General features: G+C 34.7%; 1 protein-coding gene across 3 annotated transcripts in view; it reads left to right on the forward strand.

Annotated features, from left to right (window-relative positions):
• DNAJC3 (DnaJ heat shock protein family (Hsp40) member C3) overlaps nt 1-23032 on the forward strand; it is an 88320-nt gene that overhangs the window by 19542 nt on the left and 45746 nt on the right. For all 3 annotated transcript variants that reach the window (XM_039837938.1, XM_039837949.1, XM_039837948.1), the window contains exons 3-4: nt 6704-6828; nt 10927-11001. In XM_039837938.1, the coding sequence (XP_039693872.1) occupies nt 6704-6828; nt 10927-11001 (200 nt within the window). The remainder of the gene's footprint in view (nt 1-6703; nt 6829-10926; nt 11002-23032) is intronic.

A 23032-nucleotide genomic window follows, 5' to 3' on the forward strand; every position in this document is an offset into this window, starting at 1 on the left:
GTTTTATTCTGAGTCACTGCATACATTTTTATGCTAGGACTTTTTTGACATTGACTTTTCTGAGTCCTTTTTAAATTTACTTATACATTCTCACCCTTATTTGGAATGGTTAAGAGTGACAAGTCAACCTGCAGGGTGATGAGGTAGGATATTTTTAAAAAGATACGGTTCTATTCACCAGAAATATTGTCATCCTTCTGTTGTAATTTACTGTATAAACAAAATGTAGTTAGGTTTTGGTTTGGCCATATTTTTTTTTTCATGCTTTTTCTTAAACTCATATTTTTATTATTGATATTAGCTCTCTGGAATACTAATAGGAAACCTAGATTTTAATCTTGGCTTTGACACTTGCTAATACTGTGACATTGGTCAAGTTATGTAAGAAAATGTAAGCTTAAAGAAGTTACCTGCATATTCCCAGCAGTTTTCACTGTCACCCCAAAAAAGGAATTTTTGTGAAGGTTAGGTAGGAATAATATATATAAAGATTTCTTTGAAAATAGGGTACAATTATGTATGTAAGGTATATATAAATAAATCTAATTTTTGTGTCTGAAAATTCAGACTTTTCTAAAAACAGAATTGATATGTTAAGGGGTTTTCTAAATTGGAGTTCTATTAGGAAGTTTCATTTCAGTGATTAACTTAACCTTGGGTAGTGGTAGTTAATTGGCACAACAATTTGCACAAGTTACTTTTCACTGGAGACCACATGCTATATGACTGTGTCATTACTAAGTCCACACTTTTTCTGGTGATTTGAACTTGTCTTCAGTGCTGCAGCATGGTAATTAAAAAATTTTAAGTTATTACCTTAGGTAAAGCATGTTTTTTAAAAAAAGTTGATTCTTCCCTACTACCACAAGGGTATTTGCAGAAACGTATACTTTCTACCAATTTTATACTTTATTCTTTGCATTCTTTAATACCACATTTAGCAGAAACATTAAGAGCTACGGCATACTTGTTAAAGTAGTTTAAAATGACTGCCTATTTTCCTTTAGCTTCACCACCGTGCAAGAATTCTTGAGCTGGTTCTTTACCAAAATACCCAATAAAATATTGTCTTTACTGAAAGATGTAAATTAGTAAAGCTAAAGTAATTTATTTGTGATATTCAGTAAAGGGAGAAAGTGAAACACGATTGGTGCATTCAGAATTCGAATAGCGATGTCACTTTGTTCATATTTTGGTGAGTAGCTATACACATATCGTAATTTCTGAGGAAGACCTGTGTGGTTTGAGACAGTCATCATTTTAGTTTATGTAAAACATTGATTGTTCATAAATAACTATAGAAAATAAAGTTTAAATTGTGTGTGATGACAATTGTAGTGATGGGGTGAAGTGGTATCAGAAAAGTACTGTAGTTTCTCTTATTTCAGTTGTCTCATTTACCAGACATCAAATTTAGTATGGCCACGTTGGCCACTTCAGGTAACCCAGTGAGCTGTTGAGAGAGCCTCTAACAAAATGAATCAGTCTAGGTTGCCTGACTTCTCGACTACCAAGTTATGCACACTTACTGTTATATGTGATCTTTTGTGGTAAAATATCATCCATGTTTTAATACATTGCCGTAAACTGACTATATAAAAAGTTCATTAAATGTTTATTCATAAGTATGTTTATAACTCCCAACTTCTAAATTTTGTAATGCACTTTATTTCTTTAACTTTTTCTGTGATTAGAAATTGATGTTAAAGTTTGTAATAGAATTTGGCTAGCAGCATTGCGAGTATCAATGAGTCATTTTTTATTATAATACAGCTGACATTATTTATGGTTTTGATGCCCTTTTTTCCATTTTCATTTTTGAAAAATTACTTGGTACGTTTTGAAAATTACCTGGGCATAGTTTGTTTTATGATTACATTTTTTCACAATGAAAGGCTTCTATATTAAAATGCATAGCAACACAATTATTTCTATTTTGTGGAACAGATTAATGATTTGGTTTGAAATATTTTTTGTATCTGGTATATAAATATTGTTTGGCAGGAATTTTAAGATTTAGAACTGATAGGGAAATATTCTCAATCTGTTGGAAACACGGTAATTTCAAAAAGAAGTGTCTACTATCATTTTTCAAATAATCTTCTGAAACAATTGCAACTAATTTAGTGTTATGAAGTAGTCAGACAAAAGTTTTGTTTAGAGAGTTATCATTAGAGAAAACTGCCATGCAGATGTGAAAATAGCCCTGCCTCTCATTTCCACAGTATGGTCTTATGGCCTACGGGTCTGAAATGAATTCTGCATCTGAAATCATTTCTGTGATAGACCTATGGACTATCTTCAGTGTATCTGGCATGAATGAATGTCTAAAGTGGTGGATTAATGGTGCGCATGTCTAAAATGATAGGTTTCTCCATTTGCTTTTTAAGGAAACCAGTATAGTTTTGCTAAATTAAAAAACAAAATCCATGTCTACATTTATTCGTCACTTAAACTATATGGGGCTTTCTCATCACATTTCAACCTCACTTGTGAAATGGGGATGGACATTACTATTCGCATTTAGGCAGAAAGAAAGAGTGCTTTAGTGACTTCCTAAAGGTCACATTCCAGTTCAAAAGATTGTGAACTTCTTAAGGATGGATACTATGTTGTTATTTTAATCTCTGGTAGGTGCTAGGTGAAAGTTTGAATGAAGGGATTGGATTAGCTGGGAGCAAGAATAAAAAAACTTTTTATGTCTACGCGAGGGTGATGTACTTTCTGCTTCCTGCTACCACCGTTTACAGCATCATTTGTAATTGGCTTTCTTATGTGTTTTCTCCAGATAGTAGTTGTATTTTTTTTTAGGGCTAATTTTCTTTTATTTGAATTATTTGATAATTTTAGGCGTAGACCTCAAATCCATCTCTCATGTTAAATTTCTAATAAACCAGTATAACAATTTAAATGACATTTTCAAATGAGATCAAGTATATGTGTAGGCTCACAAGTATTTTAAATAATGAACTGTACTGTATAGTGAATGGATAATAGGAAAAGTGATTATTGTCACTTTTATTGTCAGGTTATCAAATCTTGTATTATGAGAAATGAAGCATGAATTTCTTAAACCAGTCCTTGTTCAGTTGCTATTTCATGCACAATGATATAGGAAGGGACACTAGTTTTAGGAACTGTTGGTATTTTAAGATAAAGAGCCAGGGAAGGCTATTCTGTTTTGCCATTCAAGTGACCCTATGGCACTAAGCAAATTAGTTCTTGATTCATATGTTGAGCTGTTGCCATTCGATTCCGTATTTTTGTAGGTTCAATGTTATAAATTGAAATTTGGGTTCTAATGGCATTTCATATCTTAAAAATACCTAAAACTATATAGTAAAGTAAGTGAAAGTGACTGTCCCAGAAATATTTTACATAGACATTTTAAATAGTCAAATACTTAATACAAAAGCTATGTCATACATAATCTTTTTTGGAAGTTTTTCTGCACAGACCGAAATGGTCAGGTTTTTTCCAAATAGATAGAAGTCTAGTGCAATTTTTGCTGAAGGTACCTTCTTGATAAAATGCCCAAGGCTAGTAATAAGCATTCTTCTTTCTTGAAATAACTTCCTACAGAGTTCAAAATAAGCAACCTCTGTTTTTGAAAATGCCATTGCTGATTTCATGTGGAAGGCAGGTCTGTGGAAGAGCCATGTCTGTGCTGACTTCTTTGGGGCTCTTGCTTGTCCCAGGCAGGTCTCAGTGTCGGCTTGACGTAGGAGTGTCCTTTGTTGCAGTTATCAGGAATTTTTTCCCATTTCCTTTTATTTCAGTACCTGCGGGCAGGTGCCATGAAGACAAAAAAATGAATTCACTCAAGGAATTCATTTTCTCTACACTGAAGTTGTATATAATAATTGATATTGGGAAGTAGTAATAAGTGTTAGGTGCAGTAAGGGATGTATATTATAGAATGTTATGGAAATTGAGGAAATGGAAAGTTATTTTCACATGTGTAATCAAGTAAGTTATTTGAGCTGTGCCTCAGAGATTTAGGATTTGGACAAATGAAGATGATGGTGTGTGGTATAAACACCAGGCCTTAATCATGTTATTTCTGGTATTTCTTATTCTTTGCTTAGTGTAAATAAGTCATGGAGAACTTTTTTTTTTTTTTTTAAATGAACATAAAAGTACTCGATGTTCATTGTGAAACATTTTGGAATATTTGGACAGCATAAAGAAGAAAATCCATCTCTGGGCAGATAGTGAATTTCTGTTTACTTTCAGAGGCAGTCACTTAAGTTACAGTAATCCTTAGGTATCAAATAGTTCTTATGGACAGTTATGCTGACCAGACCTATATTTTTAAAATTTATTTCACATTCTAAATTAAATATAAACTACACCTAAAAATATTCTATATCAATATGTTCTAAATATAGTTACTTTGTTTCTTATATTCTTTCTTCAAGCTAATTACAACATTTTGCCAGAAATACCCTATACAAAGGCTATTGACTTTGTTCTTCTTGCCTTGCCTTCCAAGGGGAGTTGATCAGGAAAGAAATTTCAGTGATGCTTAGCTGGGATCATGTGTGAGTTTTTTATTTGATTGATTTTGTTTTACATTTAAGAAAAAATAAAGTTTTTAGAATTGTTAAAACACTCAATTTTTCAAAAATATTACTACAATAAAATATTTACTACTATAAAATATATATAACAAAATTTACCATTTTAACCACTTTTAAATGTATAGTTCAGTGGCATTAAATGCATTTATACTGTTGTGAACCATTACCACCATCCATGTCTAGAATTTTTTCATCATCCCAAACTGAAATTCTGTGCCTATTAAATAGTAGTTCTTCATTTATGATTCCCTTACCTTCCTAGTCCCTGGCAACCACCATTTAATTTCTTTCTCTATAAAATTGACTATTCTAGGTATTTTGTATAAGTGGAATCATACAGCATTTGTCTTTTTGTGTCTGGCTCATTTCACTTAGGATAATGTCTTCAAGGTTCATTTGTGTTGAAGCAAGTATCAGAATTTTATTCCTTTTTAAGGATAGATAATATTCCATTGTATGTATACCACATTTGTTTATCCATTCCTCCATCTATGGACATTTGTGTTATTTCCATCTTTGGGCCGTTGTGAATAATGCTGCTATGAATATGGGTATACAAATATCTCTTTAAACTTTGCTTTCAATTTTTGGGGGTATATACTCAGAAGTGGAATTGGTGATTCATATGGTAATTCTTTGTTTAATTTTTGAGGAGCACCCCCAGCACACACACAGCAGTGCACTATTTTACATTCCTTCCAACAGTGCACAAAGGCTCCAATTTCTCCACATCCTCACCAATACTTTTTTTCTCCCTCCCTCCCCGCTCACTTTTCCTTCCTCCTCCTCCCCTTTTGGCTTCCCTCCCCTCCCCCTTTTCTTCCTCCCTCCTTCCCTTTTCCTTCCTCCCTCCCTTCTTTTTTTCCTTCCTTCATCCTTCCTTCATCCTAGTGGGTGTGAAGTGTGGTTTTGATTTGCAGTTCCCTAATGCTTAGTGATATTAAGCATCTTTTCATGTGCTTATTGGCCATTTGTATATCTTCTTTCATGTATGGTCTTCTCTCCTCCTGCCCCAACTTCCCCCAGCAGTACTAAAGGGAGTTTTTAGTGCTGTTAACAACTGCTCAAAACCATAATTTTGAATGATTATATACTATCCTGCTATGTATATTCCCATATATATTCCATGTAGAAAAGAATATTGTAATGTTTTTCACATGATAGGACTTTCAGGGGTAGAACTTTTAGTGAGTTTTAGTTGTAAATCTTATAATGATGAACACCTGTGCGCATAGATATTTATTTTTTAAAGATAGATGGTTGGATTTGGTCGAGATCATTTTTAATATTCTTGATGTGTGTGTGTGTATCAAGATTTTTATATATATATATATATATACTTTTTTTTTTTTTGAAGTTGCTTTCTTGAAGGCTTGTTTAGCAGTGAGAGGTTTCCTTCTAATTGAATTCACTCCTCTATAGGTGCTGAACAGAGTGGAATTAGCTTAGAAACCTAACTCATCCATCTGCTTTCCTTCTTTCAAATATTGTTAACTTCTCTTGTGTTGCTTTCTATTCTCATTCATTTACATTCTCCTTCTTTGTCCTAAGGTTTGTACCTTTATTTCTTCACTGCCATATTAGTTGGAGTTTGCAAGGGAGCAGAGATTGCATATTAAGTATATCAGTTTAATTGGAAGTCTATAATTTTCTAAAATCCTGTGAATAGCGCATAGTCCACATTTTCAGTCAGTATTTCACTTCCTAGTCAGTGTTTCACTTAAGAAAATTTCATTAAGGACAAAATTCTGAGTTGAATATAGTTAGTATTTCAGTCTTGAGTTTGGTGAACTTTTTCTCTAAAGTGCCAATATAATAAATATTTTAGGCTTTTCAGCCATGCAGTCTTTGTTGCATATTTTTCTATTTTTTTGACAACTCTTTAAAAATGTAAAAAGATTCTTAACTTGAAGTCTGTGAGTTGGATTTGGCTCAGAGGCTATAGTTTGCTGACTGCTGTTCTGGATTTATTTGCAGTGATCTCACCAGGCAACATGACACATTATTGATAAATTCTTTTCTTAATGCTTTTTTAAATAGAATTGCAAACTCTAATATTCAGGTGATTAGGTTTTTTAAATAAGTTACTGAGAGCTAACATTTATTGTTTTAATTTTCAGATGGTGACCCAGATAACTATATTGCTTACTATCGGAGAGCTACTGTCTTTTTAGCTATGGGCAAATCGAAAGCAGCACTTCCTGATTTAAGTAAAGTGATTGAATTGAAGATGGATTTCACTGCAGTAAGTGCATTTAAACTTTTTTAAAAGGAGAATTTAAGGGAACTTAGAAGAAGTAGTTTGTTTCTTAAGGTAAGGACTGACATACTGGGCATAGCTGAAGGGTATAGAAAGCCACTGTGACGTAGTGGACTAGACAACAAGAGACATCCAAAGTCCCTGGTATCAAAGGTCGGAGTGAAAGAGGAACATTGGATGATTTTTAGAAACTTGGCAGTGACCTTTGCTTTGTTGTTTACAAAGACCGCTGTATGGAGGATGTATCGTAGGACAAGATGTAAGGCTGGGAAATGAGATGATTGAAGCTGTCAGGTAACTGGTGACAATTTCAGTTAGGCTGTAACAGGAAGAATAAAGAAGAGGGGATAGCTCGACTAAGCAGTGGTTTGTGGTTAAGGTACAGTCCTGAATCAGACAGAGTTCTTCCCTGGAACCAACAAGCTTTAGAAGCGGAAGAATTTACAGTCTAATGGGGTATTCTGATGATTGGCAGGTCAGTGTAATGGCTTAAAATAATAGGACCAGTTAGATGGTTTCAAAATTAATTTGATAACTCATTCATTGTTTATATCCTCCCATATTCTAAAAAGAATTTGAGATAACTAATTAGATATGGGTGAATGTTGGGTTTGAAATATTACTATTATTTTAAGATAGAATTCCCAAATATCAAATTTTTCTTCAATCTGTTACTTTACCTAGGTAAGCACAACCTTTCACAAAGGTTAAGTCGGTCATTTTCCAAGTATTATAGTAGCTATTAGTTGATTAAGTAGTTTTAATATTATTTTTTATGTGTATTGATGCATTTAGCAGAGGATTAGGGAAATTTTATGTATCAAAAGTAATATATACGTTTTAGTGGAATATTGATGTGGGTTTTGTGTTTTAAAAATTAAAAAATTAATAACAGCTGACATGTAATGTTATATTTGAGGTATATAACATAGCGATTAGACATTAATATACTTTACAAAGTGATCACTGTGATAAGTCTAGTACCTATCTGACACCGTATGTAGTTATTACCATATTATTGACTCTATTACCTACACTGTACTTTACATCCTCATGACTATTTTTATAACTGGCAATTCGTACTTCTTAATCCCTTCACCTTTTTCACCCTTCATCCTAACCACCTTCTCATCTGGCAACGATCAATTTGTTCTCTGTATCTATGAGTTTGTGTGTTTTGTTTGTTTGTTTATTTTAGATTCTACATATAAGTAAAATCATATGGTATTCGTCTTCCTCTAATTTCATTTAGCCTAATATGCTCTAGATCTATCCATGTTGTTATAATTGGCAAGATTTCATTCTTTTTTTGGTAGCTGATTAATATCCCAAGGTATGTATAAGTACCAAATCTTCTTTATCCATTCATCTATTGTTGGACATTCAGGTTGTTTCCATGTCTTGGCTATTGTAAATATTGGTGCAGTGAACATAGGGGTGCATATATCTTTTTGAAATAATATTTTGGATTTCTTGGGATAAATACTGGATGTGGAATTGCTGGGTCATATGGTAATTCTATTTTTAATTTTTTAAGGAACCTCTGTACTGTTTTCCATTGGCTGCACCAATGTACCAGCCCACCAACACTGCACGAGGGTTCCCTTTTCTCCACATCCTCGTGAACACTTGTTATTTGTTGATTTATTGATGGTAGCCATTCTGACAGGTGCGAGGTGATATCTATCTGCTTGTTTGGAGTTTGTGGACCTTTTAGAGATTTTGGGAATGTTCGCAGGATGAGCTAAAGCAGGCTGCTTGTGTGGAGGGGTGACCGGAAGAGGCTCAGGCCTGGCAATTGAGTTGGGTGGGGTGGCATCTTAGGGAATCACAAGTGCAGAGTGAATAGTGTTAACCAGGTTAATGGAAAGCACAGATCTGGCACCCGTCTGCGCCAGGCTCGCTGGGTTTCAGTACAGCCCCACAAAAGAACAATAGTTCTGACAGCACGTCTGTTCCCAGAGGGAATTGCGCTGACCTATGCCCCTTTAGCCCTTGCCCTGAAGTTAGTTTAGTTCTTCCCTGTAGGTTCCTGGCTCTTTTTGAGCTGCTGCTCATGTGCCGGAGCTTAGAATGAGTTTGTGCACTGGCCCTTTAAGAGCAGAGTGTCTCAGTCTCCTGCAGCCCTTTGCCTTTCTTGGATTCAGTCCCTACAGGTTTTTACAGCTGGACATTATGGGAACTGGTGCCCTGATCTGGGGAGCTAGGTATGGGGCCGTGACCCCTTTGCTCCTTAGCTGGGACCTCTGCCACTGAGATATCCCTCCCACTTCTTAATTGTCACTCCATGGGTGTGGAACCTGCCTGTTCCATGTTTCCACCCCTCCTACAAGTCTTGACGTGGCTGCTGCTTTATATCCTTAATTATGAGACTTCTGTTCAGCTACTTGTCAGATTGTTTTCAGTTATGGTTGTTCTATAATTTAGTTGTAATTTTAGTGTGATCATGGGAGGAGGTGAGTTCAGTTTACCTACTCTGTCATTTTTACTCGAGTCATGTGGTTTCTGTCATGGTAGACCTTGGTCAACAGACAGTTGGTATTTTTGGAAGAGATGGGATTATACATATTAGAAGAAAAGGAGTCTCCGATGGAGGGGGAGAAAATGATGATGTCAAAAGGAAAGGCATTGATATTCTGGTTACATAGAGTAGTAAATATTTACATTGAGAATTAATAAAACAAAACTGTTTCTAGAGCTTTGATTAATAAAGTCCTAAATCACACAACTTTTATTGTAGTGGCAAAAAGTTATTAGGATGGCAAATAGCATTTTAAAATTGAGATATAATTCACATGCCATCAAATTCACCTTTTTTTAAAGTGTACAATTCAGTGGTTTTTAGTACAGATGTTCCTTGACTTATGATGGGGTAATGTCTCAATAAACCCATCATAGTTGATAATATTGTAAGTCAAAGATGCATTTAATGCACCTAACCTACTGAACATCATAGCTTAGCCTAGTCTAGCTTAAACACGCTCAGAACACTTACATTAGCCTAAAGGTTTTGCAAAATCATTTAACACAAAGGCTATTTTATAATAAAGTGTTGAATATCTCATGCATTATATTAAATACTGAAAGTGAAAAACAGAATAGTTGTATGGGTACTCACTCACCATTAATGTATACCCCTGAAAGCACACTGGCACACAGGTGGGCATTTTGTGGATATGATGGGATGCAAAAACACAAAACAGCATCCAGAAAATGCTGACAGTGCAGTACACTGTAGTGTGTTGGTGGTTTACCCTTTTGATTGTGGGACTGGCTGGGACCTGTGGCTCACTGCTGCTGCCCAGCATCATGAGAGTATTGTAACATATCGCTGACCTGGAAAAAGATCAAAATTCAAAAACTGAAGTATGACTTCTAATGTGTATCACTTTCACACCATTATAAAGTAAAGAAAATTATAAGTTGAACCATTATATATTGGGGATCACCTGTATATTTTCATAAGGTTGTGCAAGCATCACCACTGTCTAGTTTCAGAATATTTTTATCACTCTGAAAAGAAACCGGGTAGCTATTAACAGTCATTACTATTTCTGCCCTAGCCTTTGGCAACCATTTATTTTTCTGTCTCTATGGATCTGCCTAATTTGAATATTTCACATAAATGAAATCATACAATTTTGTGTCTGACTTCTTTGACTTAAGATAATGTTTCCAAGGTTCATTCATGTTGTAGCATGTATCAGTACTTCATTTTATGGCTGAATAATATTCCATTGTACGGCTATATCACGTTTGCTTGTTGGTATTGGTTTATTAGTTGATGGGAATTTGGGTTGTTTCCACTTTTTGGCTATTTCTGTGAACATTCATGTACAAGATTTTGTGGGACACATATTTCATTTTTTGAGATATAGCAGAAAATATTTTTAAGGAAGTGTACTTTAACAAAAATTATACACATTCATTGGTTCCAGGAATTATTCTTAGAATGCCAAGTCAAATGGGCATTGAAAAAAATAAATATTTCATTAATACTTCACTAGCTTATTTAGTTTTGTTCTTTGTGTTTAAAGAAAATTTAGAAATGCATAATACTTAGAGTACCCTTTTTTTTTCTAGGCAAGATTACAGAGAGGTCACTTATTACTCAAACAAGGAAAACTTGATGAAGCAGAAGATGATTTTAAAAAAGTGGTAAGTTAAGTTCAGTTTGAATTTGGCTCTATGAACATGTTATTTTGAATGAACATACTAAATGGATATTTTATAAGAAGACATTTAATAATTTTATAGCTAAAAGGGAAAATTATTTGTGAATATAAGAATCACAGTTCTTGAATTAATATTTAGTGGCTGACTTTAAAGAATCACTTTAACTGATGGAAGGTAAAGTGTATGGAATTAATATATAATTCAAACAATTCATGTAGCTCATGTGTTCTGTTTTGTCTTCTGTGAGAATATGTGGATGTCATTTGAGTTATTCTAAGTCCTTTAAGTTACTTGAGAAGCAGTCTATCTGATTTGAAAGGGGAGATGAAACATTCTTAAAAGGGAATTTTGCAGTTACCCATATGGCTACTTGAGAAACTATAAAGTGTTTTGATTTGTTGGGGGCATATTACAGGCTTTGTCAAAATCCTAAGTTATATGTAGACAAATCCAAAAACATTAGACTTAATTGTGTTGAATTGGAAGCTGTCTTGTGGTCTCAGTAACATTAGATGTCATTTTATGTTTATCTGATCTTCCTTACTACTTGGGATTCTTCCATGAGAATGTGCATCTGAATCAAATGATAGTTTATTTTAATTGAAATTTTTGTTGAGATACTTGTAGATTCCCATAAAACTGTAGTTAATACAGAGAGATCCGCTGTACCCTTTACCCAATCAATACCTGGTTCCCCCCAGTGATAACGTCTTGTAAAACTATAGTACAATATTACCACCAGGCTATTGACATTGATACAATCTACCAGTCCATTCAGACTTCCTCAGTTTTACTAGTATTCATAGTTTAATTCTATATACCTTTTCCTGTAACTATCACCACATTCAAGAGAGTGAACAGTTTATTGCCACAAAGATGTCCCTCCTGTTGCCCTTTTATGACCACACCCACTTCCCTTGCATAATCCTTTGGCCCCTCGTCCATAACTCCTAGCAATCACTAATTTGTTATTTCTTAAAATTTAATATTTCAAAAGTGTTGGACTCAAATGTATGTAACCTTTTGGAAATGACTTTTTCTCAGCATAATTCCCTGGAGATTCATCTGGAATGTTGCATATATCACTTATCTTGTTCCTTTTAACTGCTGAGTATTCCATAGTATGTGTATGACATGTTGGATTTATTCATTCATCAGTTGACGGATATTTGGATTGTTTCCATTTTTTGGCTATTACGAAAATACAGTTAACATTTTTGTAAAAATTTTAATGCAAACATATGTTTTAATTTTTCTGGGATAAATGCTTAGTGCAATTTCTGGGTTGTTTGGTAATTGCATGGTTAGTTTTATAAGAAACTACCAAATCGCTTTTCAGAGTGCTTAAGCCATATTATCTTCTTCTGCATCCTCACCAGTATTTGGTATTGTCATTATGTTTTTCTTTAGCCATTCTGAGAGGTGTAAATGTCATTATTGTTTTAATTTATATTTCTTTAATGGCTTATGAACTTTTCATATGAATATTTGCCATCTATAAATCTTTTTTAGTGTAATGTCTGTTCATGTGTTTTGCCCATGTTCAAATTGGATGGTTTACTTTTTTACTATTGTGTTTTGGGAGTTCTTTATATATTTTAGAAACTCTATTACTTAAATGACTTATGAATGTTTTCTTCCAGTCTGTAGCTTGTTTTTTCATCTTTTCACAGGGTCTTTCAGAGGGCAAAGTTTTTAATTTTGAGAAGGTCCAATTAATCAATTTTCTTTTTTCTTCTGTGGATCATGCTTTTTGTGTCATGTCTATAAGAAATATTTATCAAGCCCGAGGTTTCAAAGATTTTCTCCTATGTTATCTTGTAAAAGTTTTATGGTTTTATGTTTTACATTCAAGTATATAATATATTTTGAGTTAATTTTTGTATAATGTGTGACATTTAGGTTGTGGTTCATTTTTTTGCCTCTGGGTGTCTCACTGCTCTAGCACGGTATTTTGAAAGGGCTTTCTTTCCTTCATTGAATTGCTTTTGCATCTTTAAAGATAATCTTTTGATTGTGTGTGTGTGTGTGTGTGTGTGTGTGTGTGTTGTTTCTGGGTTCTCTCTTCTGTTCCATTGATGTATGTTTTTGCCATTCCTACACTCTCTTGATTACCATAGCTCTATAGGAATCCTTTTTAGTGGGTACAGTGATTCCTCCCCACTTTATTCTTCTCTGCCAAGATTGTTTTAGCTATTCTCCAGCCTGTGCCTTTCTGTATAAATTTAGAATATACTTGTCTATATCTACAAAAAGCCTAGCTGATACTTTGATAGGAATTGAAATAAACCTATAGGTCCATTTGGAGAGAACTGACATATTATGTTGTTTTCTAATTCATGAACACAGTAGGCCTCACCATTTGCTTAAGTCTTCTCTGATTCCTTTCATCAGCATTTTGTAACTTACAGTGTACAGATCCTATATGTTTTGTTAAATGTACACCTACGTGTTTTTTTTTTTCCTGGAGTAATTTAAAATGGTATTGTGTTTTTATTTCCAATTTTCATATTAAAATATTTTTATGATTACTTCATCAGGGAAGTACTTTGTATTCTTTGAGAGAAATCTTAATGGGTATTACAGATGGGAGACCAAGTTAAATCTTAACACTGCAGAAGCCATTTAAAAATTTTATATAACAATTTTGTTGCATGTAAGGATAATTATAATTAGATTGGATTTGGTTTAGAGAAAAATACAAATGCAGAATTCATGTATTTGAGAAGTATTTTATGGTAGGTTTTATTTGATGTAAATTTAGGTTATCTGGAATACCTGGATTTAAAAATCAGAATAATAATTAGAAAATCTCACATGCATATCCTTTGTCTGAACAGTAAGTACAGTATCCCAAGAGTAAGGGTGGCAGAGGGGGAGACAAGATGATGAAATGGGAATATTGAGAAGAACTTATCAGTTAACGTATATAAAATTGATTAAATTTTAAGCGTTAGATTCTACCGGACAAATGGCAAAAGAATATTATCAGGTGGACAGTATAAGAAATGCAAATCAAAAGCCTATATCTACCATGTTCAGTCTTCCTAAGTGAAGACAAAATCATTGGAACTATTCAGAGGGACCACTATTCGTTATGTTTAGCAAAAATAAATGAATAATATAGAGCCCAATATTGATGAGACTTGAGGAAAATGTTTCCAGTCATATAATACTGTTAACATTGCAAATATAAACACAGCTTTTGCAGAAAAATCTGGCTGTATTATGAAAGAAAAACATTTCATGGATTTCATTTTTCATGAAGTCTTAGTTTTTGTACTTATAACTAGAGGTATTGATGAAAAAAAGAAAAACACTGCCCAGAGATACTTATTGGAGCTCCATTTGTTTTGGAGTCTATTATAGAGAATGTGTGTCTGTGTGAAAGAATAATATTTATTAACAAGAATTATTTATGGTGTTGATTTATAGACTTAGGTTTTCAAAATAGTCAATTAAAAGGCAAAATAAAAATTGCGTTAAATATTATTTCTAACTACAAAAAACTTTTATCGTGTGCTAGATAAAACTAGTGTAAGTGGCGGTTATTTAGAGCTTATAGTTCTTTTCCTTGTTGTGAAATTGAATACACACATTATGAAGAAAAAAAGTTTTGGAACAAGAGGCAGGAACCTCAGGTTTTAGATCTTTGTCATTCAGCCTTGTTTTACACAGCATTCAGGATCTATGGGGCATATCGCTAAGTGATTTGCATGAAGTATTTTATTTAATTACTGTCCCACCTCTAGGGTGTGGTATATTGGTACAGTAAGCTCCCCTTATATGCGGTTTTGCTTTTCGTGTTTTTTTCCTAGTCAGCTGAGGTCTGAAAATAGTAAATGGAAAATTCCAGAAGTAAACAGTTCATAAGTTTTAAATTGCATGACATTCTGAGTAGTGTGAGGAAATCACAACCCTTCATTCTCCGTACCATCTGGGACGTGAACCATCCCTCTGTCCAGTGTCTCCACACTGTGTACTCTCCCCACCTGTTAGTCACTTAGTAGCCATCAGCTGTTGAGGGAACACAGTGCTTGTGTTTAGGTGACCCTTATTTTACTTAATAATGTACCTAAAGCTCAAGAGTAGTGATGCTGGCAATTCGGATATGCTAAAGAGGACCGGTAAACTTTATCGTAGATATATATAGATATAGATAGATAGATAGATAGATAGATAGATAGATAGATAGATAGATAGATATAGGGTTCTGTACTATCTGTAGTTACAGGCATCCACTGGGGGGCTTGGAACATATACCCGCCTCGGATAAAGGGGGACCGCTGGAGTCTCATTTTACATCATTGAAAATGTTTAGAGAGGTTTAATAACTCGCCCAAGGTTACACCACTAGTAAGCAAGTAGGTTTTAAGGTTCCAGAACCTGTACTCCTAAGCACTGTACTGTTCTGTCTCTACTACAATTAGTAACTGTATGCATCCTTTGAAGTCTATTCCTGTGGAATATGGATGGGCACAGGGTTCAAACGTGTATGTGTTTCACATGGTACAGAACATGTGCCGCTATTTGCAGGAAAAAAAAGTGTGGAAACATGTATTTGCTTGTATATGGACAAAAGCCTCTGGGAAGGTGTATTAGAAACTGATAATATTTGTTACCTCTTGGAAGAAAAGTATAAAGTGGCCTTGCCAAGTAAGTTCTTACCTTCCCTGAGTACCTCATTTGTTTCACTGTGAAGCACAGAAATTGAATAGATGATATAATTCTATCTTTATTGTTTGGTACCATAAATTGGATGATTTCTGGGTCATGTTATGACTATATTTTTTTCTTTTTACCAATTAAAGAGTTTTTATACTTTAATTTTTAAAGATGTGTGACTACAGATGACATATAATAACTTCTCGTTCACTTTATATGTTCTTAGGTAAATGAGCTTTTTATGATATCTAAGAGCGTTTATCAGCCTATTAAACATACTAAAGATTTCGTCTTACTACTAAAGAACCAAATACAACCAGGTAGATATATTCAGCTATATTTTACATAATTGAACAGAAGTTTGAATATGCTTAGTCTTTCTGGGCTACAGTGAGAATCTTATACTTTTTGTATATAGGTTACTTTGCTGCTAGAGGGTCACCTGTAAAGAAGCATCACCTCAGGTGGCTGTCCTAGTCCTGAACAGGATCTTAGGTGGTTTAGTTTGTCTTTGAGCTCTTGATGACTCCTGCTGTATTCAGTGCATACAATCATTTGTTCCGTGAGCATTTGAACATTTGCGAGGCAGAATGTTAGGTGTTAGAGGGTTGCTGACAAAGAGAACTAGTCCTAATCTTTGGAGAGATTATACCAGGGTAAGACCCAATCAGGCAAATATGGTACCATATTATAAGTGCTGTGATTGAGCCCTGTGGGAAAGTACAGAAGTGTCATCTAACTTAACTGGGAGTCAGAATGGCTTTCTTAAAGGAGGGATTGTATTTGAAATATGAATGTTAAAAGGATAAATTCATGCAGAGGGTGAGCAGCAGCCTGTGCCAAAGCCAGAGGCAAGAGAAAGACTGTCATTTAGGAAAACGATGCCTCCAGTAAGAGCACAATAGAGGATATGAGAATACTGGACAGGGAAGCAGGGGTCTGATTGCAAATAGGACATATGTAGTGCCAGATGCTGGTTCTTTACGGCCATGGCAGATTTATGTTGGGAATGTCATGATCAGATGTTTGCTTCAATAAAATCCAGGCTACTGTGAAGAATGGGTTGGAAAATGCCAAAGGTAGAAGCAGACGGTCTGATAATAAAGCTGCTGCAGTTAAGTAATCCATGTGTGACCTAATGAAGCAAATATTAGGCTAGAGTAGGTGGGGATTGAGAGAAACAGGTAGATATTTAGAAGGTTGGCTCAAGAGAGCTGCAGTGATTGGGGTAAGGGAGAAGGAAGAATTAGGTACGATGCCCAGGTTTCTGGATTAGTCACATTGGTACCATGCTATTCCCTGAGATAGAAGCCCAGAGAGAAATTTTTTAGGGGAAAAGCAAGGGTAGAGAAAATATGACTTTCTTATTCTTATAAAACCTTTCCAATTCTCAGCAACTCATTTAATATTCTGTAATCTATGAATTCTTCCTTTTAATTCCCAAATCCAACATATAGTAAATGCAGTTTAAACTCATCTATTCTTGGTGTTCAGTGTTTTGATTATCTTTGCTTTATTTATCTTTGCTAACCATGCTTTGGGTTTAAGTGGAAAATATTTAGATTGAGGCAGATCAAAATACAATGAAGGTGATGATCAAATTAAATGTTTATTTTGACAGCTAGAAACGAATTTTGATTGTGGTGAGCAACCATATGGTAGATAAATGTCAGTGCCAACTGCAATTATTAAATCAAATATAAACCTTTGGAAGGATATTTAATAAATAAATTCTCCAATGGTAGTTTATAGACCGTGTTAATTGAAAACAAATCAAACTAACATAAATCCACTATATGTCAACATAACTTTAGGCATTGTTTTTTCCATCTTTAATCTTTTAGTTCAGAAATGATGATTATATTTTTTCAAGATAACTAAATCAAAAGTAACCAAAGTTAATATCTATAAAATAAGTATTATGAACTGGGAAGAAAAAGGAATAGTACTTATAAAAAGCATGAAATAAACTTGGTTATAATTTAAGGTAAAGTTAGCACTCTGTGCTATGACTTAGACAGTTGTGCTGTTTTCCTTTGAATCATATATATAATGCTGGATCATATACCATATTCACAAAATACAAGAAGCCATCAATTGTAAGACATTATTTTGTGTACTATTAAAATAATAAATGCTGTTAAATAATACCTTCTTATAACTTTTACTCTGTGCTTGTAGAAAGATCTATTTGAGACTTAGAATTACATTTTAATTATATCACACTGCTCTGTTCATTGCCTTTCTGTGTATATTCTTGAAGATTTTACATGACAGCTAAACTTTGTGTATAGTACCAACAGTGCTCATAACTCAACTGGAGTGTGTTTGACCATTTTTGTGCATGTGTAGTCATGTCGGGCTACTGGTAAGACTTCATCAGTTTGAAGACTCATCCCACTTGGAAAGAGATTAAAGTGTGCTTATCAGTTTGCTCAGATGTGAGGCAGAAGAGGAAGGCAATAAAATTGCATAAGGAAAAGGGGAAACTATCATGACCTAATATGACCCTTAGGATTTGGCCTAAATAATAAAGAGGAGCCACTTATTGAAGAGGGTGGGGTGGTGGTGGCGTTGGCGGTGGCAGTAGGTTGGAGATGGGAAATGGAATTTTGTGTTGGCTTCTTACTGATATGCCATTAAGATGTCCTCTTGGACATGTCAAGTAGGCAGATGCATATCTGATGTCAGTGTTACATAGAATAGTTAAGAATGTAAGCTCTGGAAATGACTTTGAGCCACAGATTCCTCCTATGTAAAATGGACATAATCTGAAAGGTCCTTTCGGGTTTTAGGTTTAATTTAGAATAGTGCCTGGAGGATAGAAAGCTCTCAATAGATGTTTTCTGCTGTCATGATTGCTCTCCATCCGTTAGTTTGAATGTAAGTAAGCAAGACTTCTGGCAAGTTATATAATTACTCAATTTCTTTATCTGTAATTGGAGGCAATAAAACCTAGCTCATGGGTAATAGTCTTAGTATTAAATGGAAAAGAAAAATAGGTATGCAGAATAGACATTAAGACATATATCCTGTTCTTCAGCAATGAACACTTTAGTTGGAGGAAATGAGCCCGAAATATGTGAAAAATTAACAGTGCAGAGATATTTGAAAGAAGCAACATAAGCGTATCTAGATAATAAGATGAGATTGAGAGTGACTAGAAACTGGGAGACCCACCTCCCTTTTACTCCTTATTAGCTGTATGATGTTGGTCAAGTTACTTACCATTTGTGAGACTCTATTTTCATTTGTAAAGTGAAGAGTTGATTGGGCAAGATGATTTCTTAGGTTACTTCCATCATTAAGAGCTTCTTAAGTGGTTTAAACATTTAGAGCAAGGCGATTACTACCTTGGTATAGGACAGTTAGGGAAGCCTCGAGGAGATGAGCCTTGAGAAAGTCGTTGGTTTGATTAAAACTGTGTGATGGAACAAGAGTCTTTTGGAATCTTGAAGGTATCTTTTTTCAATGTTACAATTAGGAGAAATTAACTATATACTCAAATTTTCTATTTCATTTCTGGTAGGTTTTTAAATGAATTTAATGAATATTTCAGCTTATACTCTGTCAGGTTCAGTGCATATTCTTGTCCATTGTTCTTGAACATGTTGAATCTCTCTAGGGCAGCAGTACTCAGAATTGGTCTCAGAATCCCATTATACTATTAAATGTTGAGGAATCCAAAGGGCTTTTGTTTATCAGTATTTACAGTGTTAGAAATTAATTTTAGAAAATTTAAAAATATTTATTAATTTAAAAATAACATTCAACTATAGTAGTGTTTTAAAAGTTAAATGAAGAGTAAACTCAAATATAAAAGTTCAAAAAAGTAATAATAAATCCACTATGTTAATATAACTTTTTTGCATGAAAATACTATATTTTAAAAAATAATAAATTTAGTAATGAGTGGTATTCTTTTACATTTTTGCAAGTCTCTCTAATATTTGGCTTATTTGAAGACAACCAGATTTGCAGATCTGATTTATAATTTGGTTGAAGTATTATTGAAGAAAACGTGGCCTCACACATATAAGCAGTTGGAAAAGGAAGAGTTTTTTAATAGTCTTTTAAGATGATTGTGGATATTGTTTGGAACCTCCAGGAATGGTTATAGATAGATTGGTTGCAGTGCGGACTCTAAAATCTTATTGGTGAATTTGTAGTTCTCTGTTATAATGAAATCCATTGGCTTATCTTACACTTTGAATGGATTCATTATCTTTTATATACATATGCTTTGGTCCCCACAGACCCCTTGAGGCTGGAGAGCTCAGCCTCACTCCATGCTCAGACAACGGGAATAGGAAAGGAACGAGCATGGGTCATCTGGGCCTCTTGGGTTTGGGAGGGAGAGATTCTTCCAAAGAGGTAAGAAAGGAGTTTGAAAAGTCTGTCCACCACATCTACCAATCTTCTGTTTTCATTTGAGGTCTCAGAAATAGGGGTGTATTTAGATTAGATTAGATTAGTTAGAGCAATTTACTTCTTTTAAAAATCCCATATCCCATAGCTATTTTGCGTTTTTATCCAAAAGCTCAGTGGCCACAGTAAATGGTAAGAAATAAGAATTAAAATATTGTCATAGGTTGAAGAGAAGGGATAGAAGAGTGTTAAGGTCTTAGAGACACTACTAGAGGGTATATATGAATTTATATATTATACAAAACTTACAAAAGGAGCTTGGAATTTTTATTATCATTTTTTTGTAGTACTTTCTCTGTGTTATGTAAAGTATCTTCTTAAATCTTCAATTACTACTGTTCAGGGTGTAGGTATTATTATTCCCCCCTTTTATTGGTGGAGAAAATGCAGATAACATACAGATAATAAGTGATGTCAGGATTTGGGCTTAGCTGTCCCCGCCCCCCCCCTTGCCCCTTTTAGACTTTATTTTAAAACCATAATACAAAATCTGTTTGGAAATATTCACAACCTGGCTATTGAGAAATGGTACCCCTACTGTATTAATTACTTGTTGCTGCTGAACAAATTGTCCAAAGTTAAGCAGCTTAAAGCAGCCCACATTTATAATCTTACAGTTCATGGGACTAGGAACCTGGGCAGGCTTAGCTTGATCCTCTGCTCCAGGGTCTCACAGGCACAGTCAAGGTGTCAGATAAGGCTGCAAGCCTTACCTGGAGGTGTGGCTGGTGAAGGAACTGCTCCCAGACTCACTTCATTGTTGGTAGGATTTAGTTTTTCTTGAGCTGTTAGACTGAGGCCTGTTTTTTTTTCCGGTGTTGTTGGCCAGAGGCTTCCCTTAGTTCTTTCTTTTGTGGGCCTCTCCGTAAAGCATTTTATAGCATGGCAGTTTGCTTCATTAGAGCCAGCAGTGAGAAGGCAAGAGATTGACAGAGGAAATCAACAAGATGGAAGTCACGGTGCATGGTATCTTATTAAGGGAGTGACGTCCTGTCACCTTTGTTGATTTCTTTTTGTTAAAAGGAATTAAAGCTCCATCTCATAGTCTAGGGGAGGGGAGCACACAAAGCCTTCAGTTCCAGAAGGTAGGGATCATTTGGGGGCATCGTAGAAGTCTGCCCACCACAACTACCAATCCACTGTTTTCATTTGAGGTCTCAGAAATAGGGGTGTATTTCGATTAGATTAGATTAGATTAGATTAGATTAGATAGAGCAGTTTATCTCTTTTAAAAATCCCACATCCTGTAGCTATTTTGAGTTTTTATCCAAAAGCTCAGTGACCATAGTAAATGGTACGAAATAAGAATTAAAATATTGTCATAGATTGAAGAGAAGGGATAGCAAATGAAAAAAGGAAAAAGGGAAATACCAGTAGGGACCAGGCTCTCTGCGTGTAAACATCCTGGAACATGAGGGCAGTTGGGAGGAGTTAGCAACCTTGTGGTAAGAGTGAAAAATCTTCATCTCACTTAACCCTCTGTGAAACTCTTCAGGATTATAAGTAAGTTCAAACTCCATTCTTACCTCTTTGGAAGAATCCCTCCCTTCCAATCTCAAAGAGGCCCGGATGACCCATGCTTGCTACTTTCCTGTTCTCATTGTCTAAGCATGAAGTGAGACTGAGCTTCCATCCTCAACCTTGAGATTTAGGGCTTTCTTCACCCCTCATCTTCCAGCAAGAACAATTATGTGGAAGAGATTAAGACTCTAAAGTTTAGGAGAGAAAAGATGCAAATTCTATCCAGAAGAGGCAGTCTAATACATTCTATTCAAAAGGGAGCAGTTGCGTACAAATAAGAAACAACTTATCAATAAACTTCTACTTTTACCAAGAACAAAGTGACAATGCACACACATTTATACTCCTTCCAGTGTGGTCTATCACAAGTATTCAAGACCACCCCAAGGATGATAAAATAGTCATGGACAAGCATGCCATGGCCCTATAATGCGACTCCTTTCAACTGGATAATTCAATTATGCAGGGACAGCCCTCCCTCAGAGCAAGTTTAGTTTACCAAGTTCCTAATTACCTATGAATACTCGGAGTCCTGTCTATATTCCTTTAAAAGCCCAGGGTTATACAGACAAAATAGGATACCTAAAGTATCCTAAAAACAAATGGAGAAATAACAGAGTCTCTACCAAGTGATAGTAATCTTAAAGTTTCTTGTTTGGAGTGTTTTCTCCTACCAGGTGGCTGTGGGAGTATTTTTTTAAAAAAATGAATCCACTAAAAGAGGAAGCAGTATGACTGGTCAGTTGAAGGAGAGACATTTCTAGAAATAATCTACTGTTGTTTGCACCTCACCCAGAATTGGAACCCATCAACCACAATTCTCATCTTAATAAGAATATTAGATTGCAGGAATTATTGCAGATAAACTGTAATCTTAAAGAAAAAAGTTCTAAAAAAAGTCAGTAGCTTTTTAACATAAGCATCCAATTTTTCTGAGCCATTAAGCTTAAGATTGTCCATCTGGAGGAAGAAATTAAGAGTCACTGCAAGAGATTGGGCTGAGAGCAGGGATGAAGTGTCAACAGACACAAGAGATCTCATTGGGGTGACAGAAATGGTCTCAAACTGTGGCAAAGGTTGCATATTCGGTAAATTTATTAAAAACCAAAGAATCACACACTCAAAATGAGTGAATTTTATGATATATAAATTATACCTTGATAATGTTGTTTTAAAAAAGATAATGTAAACCTCTTAAAACCACATTATAAGCCTTTTAATAAGGTCTGATTCTCTTACTTTTCCCTGTAAATTCTTCTTTATTACATCTTAGCCCCTATGGTAGCAAATCTTTTTCTGTCCTATAACCTCTAACAAACTGTCCTCTTCCTCAGTTTCCTTATGTTTTTCATATTTTGTTAAAATTATTTTAAACTTAAATACATAGGAAGTAGAATTA

The sequence above is a fragment of the Pteropus medius genome, unplaced genomic scaffold (genome assembly GCF_902729225.1).
Source record: "Pteropus medius unplaced genomic scaffold, Ma_sr-lr_union100, whole genome shotgun sequence".
Lineage (NCBI taxonomy): Eukaryota > Metazoa > Chordata > Mammalia > Chiroptera > Pteropodidae > Pteropus > Pteropus medius.